The sequence below is a fragment of the Anarhichas minor genome, unplaced genomic scaffold (assembly GCF_050575085.1).
Source record: "Anarhichas minor isolate MPS153535 unplaced genomic scaffold, ASM5057508v1 ptg000014l, whole genome shotgun sequence".
NCBI lineage: Eukaryota > Metazoa > Chordata > Actinopteri > Perciformes > Anarhichadidae > Anarhichas > Anarhichas minor.
In genome coordinates this window covers 13125001-13138706 of record NW_027466460.1, presented here as the reverse complement: position 1 = coordinate 13138706, position 13706 = coordinate 13125001, and the positions used below count along the sequence as shown (strand labels likewise).

Here is a 13706-nt window from a genome sequence, read left to right as displayed (position 1 = left end):
AAGAATCCTTGGGTTCTGAACCCTAAATTGCTGTGCCATCGGTGAGCAGTAGAATAGAGGGTTCTCCATCTGGTCGTATTTGGCTGAATGCAAGCCAGTGTGTTTTTGTGATTTCAAAAGCAGATATGTGACCAATGGGGCCAAAAGTTTAAGGTGCCATGTTATGAGGAAGTTTGTCCCAATCGAGTACACTTTATAAGATGGGACGATCCTTTATTGGTCCCACAGCGGGGACGCAGCTGCAAAGTGCTTTAAGTAGTCTGAAAACTGGAAGGGTGTTAAATAAATGTAAATCCATTTACTAAGTGGAAGAAAAGCTAAAGAACGGGCACTGACTGTGTGCAAAAACTCTGAACCACGAAGAGTAACCTGTAATCTGTTTCTGGCGCCTCCTGGTGGACACAAACATACATGACGGCTGAATTTATAGTATTTGACAAATGCACATTTCTCAATTCTGAGTGAACTTTTTATTTTTTTACTGTTAACTCTAAAGATCCAAAATGTATTAATGCAACAGAAGTGATTTAACTTTATCAAAATACAAGTATATTTTATAAATGTTTCTAAATGCAGCTAGCGTTAGAATGTAAACTACTTTTGTTACTGAAGCCTTTTTTGCAGACGTCAATGAATTAATTGATTTTCGTGAATATTGCCCGAATGTGTCAAAGCAGTGAAAGGTTTTACAACAGCTGAGTCCACACAGACGGCTGCTGAGCTTTGAAAAGTGAACTCAGTGTTGAGAAATGGGTTTAACAAATTGTAAATATAAAAACTGACTGTACACGTCTGTATTTGGGTGTTTACATTCACATTGTTGACAATGAAAAAGCATTTTCTGACTAACAAATGAAATCACAGTGAGTCCAAGAAATACACAAAATGTTTAATGTCAATTATAAAAACAAACTTTAGCAACACTTCTCTTTCCTGAAATATAAGACGTATAACAATGTATTCAAGTAACGCTCTAAAAACAGTGCAGACATTTTTTAACAATTCAGTCTTTTATGTTATTTTATAAATACCAGCAGGCCAACCGACTTGTTGAATGTGCTCAGTTTACAGTATATACATGTCTTTATTTTAGTAGTGCAGTAGATTACAGAGACTCTCCTGTTCATGGAAGCTGGAATGTCTTTAAGTGAAGTATTTTAAAAGGTTAAAATCTTCATGTAAACATTCATACAGTGACAGATGTTTTTATTTGATAAAAGTGATCTTTACTGCGCAGTCTGACCCGTACTGTGACGGTGTAAAGTCACGTCTCCGTTGTGGTGACCGGTCACCAGCGTACCTCCTTCTCCCCATCGAGCCAGCTGCCAGCCTTCGCTCTCGGGGGACCGCACCATCCTGGAGGCCCCCCGGAGCCCGAGCTCCCACACGCACACACGGCCGCTCTGACTGAGGCCGACCACGCTGGAGCCGCCGACGTCGGCTTCACACAGCCTTAAGGCAGAGGCGAGGGTTAAATTACACATACGCACGTATGCAGAGACACACGAATACGTCCGGCCTTCACTCACCTGCCAGACCAGGCGTCGGGCGGATGCAGCCGAGAAGCCAGGACCGATGCTCCGCTCACAGGGTTAACGGCGACCAGCGAGAACAGGGCGGCCATCTTCCTCTCCTCGTCCTTCTCTTCTGCTTCGTCCTCCAGGGAGCTGAGCGACTGATGCTGCAGCAGGACGAACAACACTCCCTGTGCACCAACACACACACACAGTATGAGTGAGACAGTTATCATGAGACACCTTCATGCATGCAAAGCAAACAGACTTACAGAGGAGGAGTATCCTCTGAGACAGGCCATGTGGGATAAACCGTCTCCGAGGACGATTCTCCGCAGCAGCTGTCCAGTCTTTAAATTCCTGGAACACAAAATACATTCAACTGTAAACAGACAGTTACAGTTATTCTAACCAGCAAATATGTATCTAAATTAGGAAACATGGATTGCTTATGTTCTTCAAATGTGGTTTAAATAATCCAAACCAGCCGGCTGTTCTCAGGCTTAAATAATCATGAATTCTCATCCAGCTAACTATTATTTGAGAGCAGTTTGAGGATTTATTTGTCAATCCTGGATTAAATAATCTCAAATAACAGTGTGCTCTTATTTTGAAATAAAGGCCAAATGAGTAATGAGTTGAAACCATGATCGACATTTATAACTTACAATACAAAATATAAACCGTATCAAAATCTCTCAAAAAGCAGCTCAAATTTCATAAACAATTTTTGAGATTTATGTTTTGCAATCATTTGATACGTTTTAGTTTTAAAAATGGCAAAATTATATTTTAATATTAAATTAAATTCCATATTCTGGCTCTGTTGGTCTCTCAACAGGCATCATCTTTCAGTTAAGTTTATGTTTCTCTGCTCAAAGTTTCAACTCAACTAACACCGATTGCATTCATTTATTTGATTAATATGCACCGTCGCTGGTGCTTTATGGAGCTTTTTGTGAGGTAACCATTAGCGCGGCGATGACTTCTCCGTTACGACCTTGCTCACCAGACGAAGAGGCGTCCGCCCTCGTTTGAGCCAATCAAAGCGTCTAAAAGTCCGTCCACTGGAGCGAGAGCCCCGACACAAACACCAGGAGACACGAGAGGCCGAGAGCTCCATGTGCTGAGAGAGAGAGAGAGAGAGAGAGAGAGAGAGAGAGAGAGAGAGAGAGAGAGAGAGAGAGAGAGAGAGAGAGAGAGAGAGAGAGATGAGACACTGAGATATCTGAGCAATGAGGAAATAACTGAGAGCATAAACACAACGCCGACTCTGTGTTACCTGCCGCTGTCTGACGGCGTGAACACCTGCAGGGTGGAACCAGAGGCCGAGTGGGACGAGGTGACCACTCTGGACTTGGACACGCCCACGACGGCCTGAACCACGCCCTCACAGAGCAGCGCCTGTGAGAGGCTGCAGCACGACAGCATCCTGCGCACACGGACGACACACACACACACACACACACACACACACACACACACACACACACACACACACACACAGTCACGTTTAAGAAGTTCGGATAAACCTCGGTTTTGTCGTGTCCATTGAAAAATATTTGAAATGTAGCATGTTAAAAAAATAACATGGTTGTATTCACCTCACTTCTCTGATTTCCAGCTGACCCAGAGTCACACACATCAGCCCGGCAGCATTCGGGAGCGGAAACACGTTGATCACCGGCTGTAAACAAACACAGCAATTAATCGTGTTAACAAAAAAAAACATTGGATGTTTGACAGAACTTAAGTGTGCCACATTATTGGTCCTGGAAACAGGAAATATTGAGTCAACTGTCGATTTTGTCCTATTTGAGTCTTTAAACATAATTCCAGCTACAGCTAAACATCCCAGTTTTTATTTTCTGTAACTATTTCTTTATAGATTCATTACTTGCCCAAAGTCACGTCACAAAACAAAAAAAATCCAACGATATTGAATTCACAATGATATTAATCAATGACTGTGATATGCAGGTGTGCACACACCCACACACTCACCTTATTGAAGGCCCAGGTGTGTGTTAACGTCCAATCAGCAGCTGAAGTGTGACTCCAGAGACACACGGCCCACGCTCCGGCTGCTGCGACACACAGACCACCTGAGGAGCCGCGCAGACAGCACGCATCCACCAGACAGCCTCCTGCTGGGGCCTGAACACACACACACACACACACACACACACACACACACACACACACACACACACACACACACACACACACACATGTTAATTTACTCTATAGATGCTGCAGATACAAACACAATCATGTTTTTTGAGTACAACCTTTTACCTTCAGTGTGTGTGTGTGTTCCTCCGCTGTCTCCGCCTGCCCACCTGATCCCTGCGACCGGCCGCTGGAGCGTGTCGGGCAGTCAGGGGGATCAACCCCGTGGGACTGATCATCTGTACGCGACGGCTCAGACGAAGCCGTCACCTGACCGGCGGGGGAGGCGGTCGGGCGGCCGGGAGGGATCGACGGACGAGGAGAGAGGTCTGCTGGAGGGGAGAGGGCCCGGGTGGTCGGGCTGTGAGGGGGAGGCAGAATGAGAGCCGGGGCGGAGGGAGAGGAGCTCAGAGGGAGGGCGGCACGGAGAGGGTGGGGGCTGAGTCCTAGTGATGGCAGCATGGGGCTGGACAGGAGCACAGAGGAGGGCAGGTGTGGGGGTGCTGTTGCCAGAGGAGGACTCAACAGGAGCTGGGACGGGACTCCGTGGCGCACGGGATTTAGATTTTCCACCGATCCGTCTGTGGGAGGACTCGTGGTGGGTTCGGAGAATTCCTTTGAATCTTTAGCAGGAAATCTCACAGGAGACTCCCCCGGAGCTTCGCTGTCGTTACATAACTGTACAGCGGTGCAGCTGCTAGAAGGCTCCTCGGGGGTTTCCTGTAGAGGGCAATCAAAGGAGAGAGTCCTGATGATAGATTTCTGATCCTCGTGGACCAAACCGGGACAATCTGTTCGCTCTTCTGATGAAATGACAGAAGACTCTTTTGCTTGAAGTTCTTCTGAGGGTCCTGTGACATAATCATTCTCTTTGCCAGCAGGTCTGTTTGCAAAGTCGAAGTGAAGCTGTGTGTTGACGGGGTGGTCCATACTCAGAATAACAGTAGCTTGTTCTTTGTATTGATCGACACAATGAACCGCTGACACCGATTCTGTTGAGGTGGTGCGCGTCTGACACGCCGGGTGGAGGCTGTCAATCTGCTGCTCTCCGGGGATTTCCGTAATAACTCGTTGAGGTGTCTCCTCAGCCGAGCACTGGCTTGCCAATTTCTCTATCAGCTTGTATTCCATTGACACGTTCTGCAGGTCTGCGGACTGTGCAGCAGCTCGCTTTGCTTCCGTGGGACGGGGCGAATTAGTGATGGTGGGCGTGAGGCTGAGCGGGAGCGGAGGAGGCATCGCCGGGTCACTGCTGCTGCTGCTGCGGCGAGTGTCGGAGCGCCGGTTGCACCTGCGCGTGTTGTAGGACGGCGATGTGAAACGTTCAACCCCTGAATCCACAGCGACTTGGCGGAGCTTGCGCAGCTTCAGGGAGGCAAACTGGTCATCGGGGAGATGAAAATCTTGCGGAATGTCAAAGTTCACCAGGTTGTTGAACAGCGAGCCGGGGTACCGAGGCGGCAGAGGAAGCAGAGGCGTCGGGGCGGCTGGGGAGGAGGGCAAGAGGAGAGATCGCCAGCCTGCTGCGCCTGCTGCGCCTGCAGGACGGAAAGTGAAAGAAAAATGAATTGGAGGGAATAGTTAGAGAGCTCTCTTTTATTTATATATTTATTCAGAATTATTCTACCTATTTCTGTTATCTCACACACAAGTATACAATGACAAGAGAGGGACAAAACAAGTCTTACTTCTTCTACTCATCTGTCTGGATCCGTTAGTCCCATTGTTGCTCTTCAGAAAGATGGGAAAGACCTTATTCATGTGTCCGGAGGCGGAGCTAAGCGGAGCTGCATCAACTCCAGAGGAAGGCTGCGGGTCGTCCTGCACCGGGACGGCTTCTCCCGGAGAGATGCAGGGCTTTGGTCCATCGGCTCCACGGAGAGACGGGGAGGAGGAGACCTGGAGATCTCCTGAGGTTTGTCCCAGGCCTAGTTGTTGATGCGTGTCTAAACTAAGAGGGCCTCGTGGGGTCTGCGGTCTCCCTCTGCCCCTCCCTCTTCTCTTCCTCCGACCTCTTGCTGGACGAGCAGTGGCGACCGTCGGCGAAAAATGACCATCCGTGCCGATTTGACCCGAAATCTCACTGGAGCTCCGACTGTTCAGCTCGGCAGATGTGTCGGCAGACTGCGATTCCATACGAGGACCGACGGACGTCGGTGAGGACAAACCTGCCGAAGTGTGTTCATCTGAACGCTCGTGGTTGCGTGCGCGCCTGTTCAGTCCTCTGCCCCGGCTCCTGCGACATCGTCCCATGCTCAGCTTGGAGAGTATGACGGCCTGCATGTCAGGCTGGCTCTGCGAAAGCGTCATCCGTCTAGTGGTTCGGATGTAGTACTCTGCTGGGAAAAGTAGTCCTTCTACTAAGGTACAGGAGTCCAGGAGACCAACACCTTTTACATCATGCTCTCCTCCAACCAGCTCACTGTTCTCTTCTTTTATTTCAGCTGTGTTAACGTGACTTATTTCACTTTCTATTTGCTCTGCTGCCTTTGGTTCAGGATCTTTATTACTGCTGTCTTCACACAGTCTTCCATCCCTTTGCGCTCGGCTATTCTCACCTTCCTCTCCTCCCTCTGTCTCCGGTCTTGTTCCATTTTCGATGCCCTCTTGTTCCCTTTCTTCAGTGTGTTCAGCAGCGTTCCAACATGTGAGCTCGGTGTCTTTTCCCCTCAGTTCTTGTCGTCCTTGTTTCTCTTTTCCCTTGTCATCTCCTGTTTCCGTTTGTCCGCAAGTGTTCCAGCTTGTAAGCAGCAGAGACGGAGACTCAGAGTCGTTACAAGAAAACAGCTCCTCGCTCTCATTCGCAACCACCGTTCCCTCTGTTTTGACTCCGTCTTCACTTCCTTCTGCTCCAGCAGTCTCCATCCTTTCACTCTGCTCCCGTCGTTCCTCGCTGTTGTCGTCCGTGCTCCTGCCGGCCTCGGCGCTCCTCCTTTCCCAGCGCAGGCGGCTGCGTCGAGACCGGAGGCGCAGGGCAGGACTGGGTCTGTGACCTCCAGCTGCGTCATGGCCGGGATCGAGGGTCTCTGGGCAAGCAGCATCAGAGGGGAGCCGGAACCGGATCACCTGGCTCCTCCTGGAGGCACCACAATCTGCTGGAGCTGGTGAAACATGCACTGTTATAACAGGCAGAACATGATCTGCTACTCAGAGTAATTACAGTGTAATATCAACAACATTATATGATTATTTTTTAGGTCAGGCATGGAAGCTATTCATGTGTCAAAACTGCATAATACAGAGGAGGGAAAAACTGACATTAACATACGTTTACATCCAATAACAACTATATACTTATATCCGTATTGCACAAAGGGTTGAATGATCGTTTATTACATACATATATTCACAGCTACACCTTTGGGAAATATATTTTACAGCATATATTTCTATCAAACTGTCTCAGCAGTTATGCACTGTGGGACATATTTACTACCTGTTCTTTGCAGCTGATTAAGACTTACGTCCGGTGTGTCCCTGGCACGGAGCGACGCTTGAGTTCGTCCCATTGGTGGTGTTCGGTATCACTGGTGACGGGCTGAGACAGAAGCTGGATGTCACCTCCGGGTCTCTCTGGTCCTGGTCCTGCTGACTGATCCTGCTCCTCACATGTCTCCGCACTGCGTCCAGACGCTCAGCACGCTGTGAGCAGATCAAAGTGTGTGTATGTGTGTGTGTGTGTAAGACACAGAGAATGTCTACACAGGGCTTACAGAAGTCAAAGAGTGACTCTCACCTGTAGTCTCTCCGCTGTCCTCAGGTACTCCCTTTGTAACAGTGCCAACTTCCTACGGAGCTGAGTGGGCACAATGTTAACATGTCAGCAGCAGTGGATTTAAAGGTTGATTGTGGCCCTCTGTAACAACATATATGTATATATTATATATGTACAGCTTCATGTACAGTAGGGTTACCTTTTTCTTGTCATCACAGTGCAGTGTGGTCCTGAGCTGCTCCTCACAGGGCATTATATCTCCACTTTGTTCTCCATTGTGCTCACACGGCCTTAATCCAAAAACACACACGACTAAAAGTTAAATGGCGCGCGACTAATACGACAAAAGGTTGAACGTTAGCCGGTAATAACATGTTAGCTTAGCTACAAAGCTAACCGTAAATACAGTTCGAACTTAGTAGACTTTACGCTCTTAGCTGAGATAAACACCCAGATATTAACAGTTAACGTTCAGAGTCAACGGAGTTGACAGCAACGTTGCTCACACACAAACGCACCCGGTTCGTTGAAATGACAATTTGTCCACGTAACATTATAGCTGTTAATATTTGGGGCAGACTCACAGTGGCACCGCCGATGATGTGTCCATGGAAAGCTTGTTTTGATGTTCGATCAGGCGGTTATCGATTTAGTTTCAATTTCCCGCGACTGCCTCAAAACAGGCGAGAGCAGTAGAGCTCCGACGACTCGATCAGTCCAGTTTGCTCGATGAATGACCTGAAAGTGTAGTTTCGTATTCATGTCACTCCTGTATCACTTCCACGTATAAAACGTACATGGTTTAGAATCCCAAACATGTGGAAACTGCTTTTTATGATGGAGGATATTTGTCCTTCAAATTGGACAATTTGGACATTTTCATTTATGCTGTTTTATTTATTTTTGGGAAGATGAGACCCATAGTCAACTAATTTCCCCTTGTGGGATGAATACAGTATATATCTATCTGTCTGTCTGTCTAGTTATTAACATAATTGAATAACAATGTATTAACGAGTCAGTGAAATATTAGTCAAACTTTGCTTCTCTGCATGATCACAGGAAACCTTACAGACCAGATATTTATCATCATGTTTATCATCATGTATGTGTCTGACATGTTTGCAAATGACGTGTTCACGTTGCAAATGCTAAATAAAGTTTCAATATCTTTAAATGTGTGTAGATGGAAGCGTTGAATCCGCTTATGAAATCAAAACAATACAGTTTGGGTAGATCTTATTATTTAAACAAATGGCACAACTTTAATCAAAATTGCAACAATTCTATTCATATTTTATTAATTATAAAACCTGAATATGTCAGTGTCATTTATTCACAAAAAGAAAGAGTTTTCCATCAGTCTAAAGTAGCTACAGAGACATTTTTGCTGAAATGTGGGTGTTTGTCACATGTGAGAAATGACAGAGACACTACCAGAAAACACAGAGCGAACTTATGCACATATAGCTAATTAACCACAATCATGAGTGATGTGTATGTAACCACAATTGCTGAAAACACTATCAGAAGCACTAATACAACTCCTGGAAGGTATAAATTACACATTTTAATGCCAAAACTGTTTCTTCAATACATTGACAGAATTTGAAAATTATTTACATATATGCAAATACATACACTCCTAATAAACAAGATGTAGACTAGAGTTTCAAACAGTCTGACATGTGAAGTGGTTTGGGACTGGTTAAGATCAGACTATATGTTGTCTCATAAGTGCAAACCCTACTCATTTGGCACTCTTTGTAGGCTAAAACAGTTTGATAAACTGTTGTATTAGCATTCCGCTGGACTGTGAGGTATCTATACATCCATAAACTACGATTTTTTTTTCCAGAAAAGATAGTACAAAGACTGTTCATTACAAAACAGACCACAGTGGGAAATGTGGACGGTAAGACGTAAGTTTCTAGTTTGGTGTAACTGTCCTGCTCCTCAGACATCCACAGGTGAGGTACTTCATGGCGGTCATGCTGACGTGCATTAGAGGACCCAGGTTGAAGAGCATGTGGTAGAAGGCATGGACAGACAGGCCTCCGGTTTCATCAGCGTATTTCAGCGCTACGATGGGCGTGTACAAAGGGTTGGTCAGATTACGGAAACGCGGGCTGCTTGCTTCAATCACCTTCTTTGTGCACTGCAGAGAATTAAAGGATGGACAAAAAAACAACAATAAAAAACGACAGGATTAGTCCCAGATGGAGACGGACAGATGTGGCACAGTGAGGCTTAGACACAGAACCTACTTTGGCGATGTCATCAGGCGTTTGTCCCAGGGTCTCAAAGATGTCCACAGAAGAAGGAAGATAGACGTTCTTGAAGTAATGCACCGTGTCAGCATCGGCTCCAGGGTACTCCTTCTGCGTCACGTCCTGAATCATCTTTGCCTCAAATTCAGTGTGCACCGGGCCCGGCTCGATCATTGACAACCTGAGGACAGAGAGAGAGAGAGAGAGAGAGAAATAGAAACAAATTGACTACTTTTTTTCCCCCATTAGACCCTTGAAATTAATTTGGGCACAAAGTATTTAAGGGTTTGCAACTGTACTGTGTGGGCTTAAAGACAGCGGTTGGTAAAAGATGTATAGTTTAAGATAATTTACCAAATAAAAATGCCCAATTTCTTTGTAGGTTATAGCTATAGAAGAGCGTTTAATGCTTCATCCAGCGCAATCATCGAGCCAAAACTAAAATGTGTCTGATACTTTTAATTTATGACCCCCTATACTGTAAATGCTAAGCTAATGACATCTCCATCAGCCTCAGCTCTACTTTGTGTTCAGTGCCTAATAGCAGATGCTAACATGCTATCTCAATGTTCCTATGTTACTGGTTTGTTATTGATGACGAAAAGAAGCATCGGTGGCACTCACGTGACATTAAACTTCAAGAGCTGCACGGCCAAACACTCACAGAAGCCCTCCATGGCAAACTTGGAGGCTGCATACACGTCATTGAACACCACACCTTTAGAAACACAGCAGATGTTTAAATGTTCACTCTCAGACACACATGAACAGTTCAACAGACACGCTCTTCTTGTTCATTGTTTTGTAAAGACGCTCCATTATCCCGTCTGTCTGCTAACCTTGCAGTCCCATCACACTGCTGACCACGATGATGTGTCCCCCCTTCCTCCTCTTCATGTCAGGCATCACCTCCTTGATCATGCGGATCACCCCGAAGAAATTGGTCTCGAACACTTTCTTCATCTCCTCAATGGGGATGCTCTCTATCGGACCCACGAGGCCGATACCCGCGTTGTTGACTGGCGGGGAGAAGAAGAAGGGGCGCAGAGAGGAAGCATTTGAAGTATTGAACATCACTTTGGGGCAGCATAGCAAACGCAACACGAGGAGGATGCATTTCACTCACTGAGGACGTCCACGTGTCGGTCTTTGATGCCGTTAATACACTGTTTGACGGACTCGTCGGTGCAGACGTCCAGCACAGCCAGAGACAGAGTTTTCCCGTACGTGTCCCCGGCTGCTTCCACCAGTTTATCTTTACGCTTCAGGTCACGCATCGTCGCTATCACTATGAACAGGTGGAACAAAGGGAGGGACAGAAGAGATTGTTCAAAACACATGTATTGTCTACTAGTAATATTTGTAGACCTCTTCATATAAACTAAGATGACATTTGTTTGTGACCAATTTATTCCATGATCCTTGGCCAACAGCAAACAATCAAAACTGTTGATTTGTCTTCGTTTTAGGATGCTGAGGTGTTCACATTTTATTGTCCAGCACAATAATCAATAGGTTCTGTATCCAGTTGGTTTAGAAAGGTATCGTATAGTATAGTTGTTCATAAGAATGAAATCTTGAATGTGATACAGCACCAACAGAGAAAAACATGGTGTTTGTGTTTTCTTTCTTTTTTGTTTGCTTATTTATTCAATTACTTTTCTACTCATTTATTTCTTGTTATATTTAATTACATATTTCCATTTAATATTGTATTATATTTTTATTTTTATACATATTTTTATTTTACTTTTTAGGGATGCATAGTGCACTTGTGATTTGTACTCATGCTTACTTTGATCTGCTACAACACCGCCATGAGAAATGACTATCATCATCACTAAGTGAAAACCAATAAACACATTGTGGAAAGAAAAGAAAAAAGCAACAATTGAGCAAAAACGTGTTTTCCATCTCTACATTTTTCTTGCGTAAACACACTAAACTAAGGTGGTGAACAGGGTCAACATTGTCCCTGTTAAACATCAGCATGTTGACATTGTGCGGTGAGCTCATAGATCGACGCACTGCTGTGCTTTAGTACAGCTTCACAGAGCATGGCTCTGGACTCTTAGTCTTGTTTAAGTTATGTCTGTGAAAACATGAACGATAATAGAAAACCTTCAGATAAAACACACAAACTTGTTTTCCTGCCGTGCCGTGACTTGTGGTGTTTCCGTTGGCAGCTTAGATGAAAAGAGAAGCACCTCCACGCCGACTTCAAACGGCAAAGATTTAAATGTTCCAATCCTAATTAGATTTTGGTAATGCCATTTCTCATCATTGCTGTTTGCCAATAGCCCTGTCTATAATTAATCTCTTTTTATTTCCATGAGCAGCTTCCAAGTGTGCGTTTGTGAATGGATGTAACGCTCCCTCAGCACCAGGCCTTCAGGCTGCTGCTGTAAAGAGGAATGTGATTCGGCAACCTGCCCAGGTGGGTGAGATTACAAAAACAATGCATCACCGTCTGGAGAGTCAAACCGAGTTCATCGGCTGCATGTGAGGCCAGATATACGCAAGATACACACGTAAACATCGTGTATGAGTGGACTCCAGTGTATACTACATGTTCCTGTGCAGCATCAGTGCATGTTCTGTGTGCGCGCATGTGTGGAGAGTTTTTAGGAGATAATCTCCAGACTGAGTGATCTCGTCGTTGTGCATGTTTCCTGTCATAGGAGTGAACGGAGAGAAGAGGAGGAAAGGTCATGAAGAGCTGGGAGAATATTGTCAGAGACGTGGGGTGATGGGAGAGAATGGAGGGTGAAGTACACACACACACACACACAAAGGAAAGTGTTCACATCCCTTTCCTGACTCCACTCGTGGGTTATTTTCTTTTTCCTGAGGTAACTTTCCGAACAACTGAACGCAGTAATAGCAAAGCTACTGCTTAAGATAGTCATTGTAGTAAAAATATAACCGTAAGTAGCCTTAATATAGACGGCGTTGCTCCTGTTTACAACAGCCAGTTTACATGTCAGCATTAGCATCCTGCTGTGATGATGCACCTGCCTCCTCCAGGAATAACCCTCCCCAGCCTGTTATCCACAATGGAGCTCAGCGAGCAGAGCCATAAGTGGCCTAAGCCGTGCTGCAGCGGGGCTTTGGTTATTGTCTGGTATTACACGTTTCCAGAGAGTGTCTAAAGGTTAAGCTGGGATCAGGGACATGACTGTGTGTAGCAGGAGGGAGGCTGAGTGAGCTGGGAGCTTTTACTTGATCCAGATAACTTAATTTAACATTAACATGAAATGATGTATACTTAATTAAACGTTTTTTTTTTGTTATTTCTAAATGCATGGTAACAAGTTTTTTTTTATTAATTTCCGGCATGAAAATCAATGAGATTTTTTCAATCAGATATTTTTGTGTGTCAGTTTTCCATAATAATTGCATGGTAATGCAGTATAAGTGCAGATTGATAAGACAATTCTGCACTTCTTTACCGCTCAACAATAATATAACACACAACTAGAGTTTGGGGTTTGGTTGTAACAGATGAGCAGTGGGAGGAGCCTATTCAGTTTGGTTTAGAAATGGTCCGGTGCTGCATTGACTTAATTTCTCTGTAGTAAAACTTGACAAACTGTATTTCAATGTTCTTTCAATCTGTTTTCCAGACCGTAGTGACACAACCTGATCAAGTGATTGCAGTTTGTAGTCTCTATTAGCATCTATAGGTAGATTCTCCTAAACCAAACATAAAATCCACAACCTTCCAGTCTCACGTTATGGCTGCAGAGGTTATGCAGATTTAAAAACATATAGCTATACATAACTTTGATGTATGTAGGATGCAACTTTTCCTATGAAAATGATGTGAAAAGTATCTGATAACAACAATAAAAGCAAAAATAAGATACCTAGTGCTGTCAATATGATACAAACCTTTTTGGTAGGCTAAATATGATGGCCTCTCTTTCTCTCTCGTGGTTCATATTTAGTTCTTTTTTTTCATTTAAAATGCCTCAAACAGCTTCTCAGTCAGCTTCAGATGGAGATCACTCCTCTGTAGAAACAGTGGCTTTA

General features: G+C 44.9%; 2 protein-coding genes across 3 annotated transcripts in view; both read right to left on the bottom strand.

Annotated features, from left to right (window-relative positions):
* Positions 1-868: 868 nt before the first annotated feature.
* On the bottom strand, positions 869-8014 carry palb2 (partner and localizer of BRCA2). 2 transcript variants are annotated; one of them, XM_076091563.1, is made up of 13 exons: positions 7986-8014; positions 7601-7691; positions 7423-7482; positions 7151-7328; positions 5375-6787; positions 3813-5224; positions 3519-3671; positions 3119-3201; positions 2797-2946; positions 2524-2640; positions 1787-1874; positions 1530-1705; positions 869-1452 (listed from the first exon to the last, which is right to left on the bottom strand). In XM_076091563.1, the coding sequence occupies exons 1-13, from the start codon at positions 8009-8011 to the stop codon at positions 1227-1229; spliced, it is 4173 nt and encodes a 1390-aa protein (XP_075947678.1). In that variant the 5' UTR covers positions 8012-8014; the 3' UTR covers positions 869-1226. The 2 variants fall into 2 exon arrangements, with proteins under 2 accessions (XP_075947678.1, XP_075947679.1); XM_076091564.1 differs by having other exon boundaries at positions 3813-5215.
* A 1317-nt stretch (positions 8015-9331) lies between these two features.
* The window catches only part of rdh8b (retinol dehydrogenase 8b), a 4761-nt gene continuing 386 nt past the window's right edge, over positions 9332-13706 (bottom strand). The window contains exons 2-6 of the mRNA XM_076091945.1: positions 10798-10959; positions 10511-10690; positions 10296-10389; positions 9669-9852; positions 9332-9559 (exon numbers count right to left, since the gene is read on the bottom strand). Coding sequence (XP_075948060.1) covers positions 9332-9559; positions 9669-9852; positions 10296-10389; positions 10511-10690; positions 10798-10959 — 848 coding nt within the window. The remainder of the gene's footprint in view (positions 9560-9668; positions 9853-10295; positions 10390-10510; positions 10691-10797; positions 10960-13706) is intronic.

What these genes read in the sequence shown, in the direction of transcription:
- palb2 (XM_076091563.1), bottom strand. Translation starts at nt 8,011, where the DNA reads ATGGACACATCATCGGCGGTGCCACT. An exon ending in GGACAGCGGAGAGACTACAG is followed by an intron (nt 7,329 to 7,422) that starts GTGAGAGTCACT and finishes ATCTGCTCACAG; the next exon opens with CGTGCTGAGCGTCTGGACGC. An exon ending in GTGCCAGGGACACACCGGAC is followed by an intron (nt 6,788 to 7,150) that starts GTAAGTCTTAAT and finishes ATGTTTCACCAG; the next exon opens with CTCCAGCAGATTGTGGTGCC.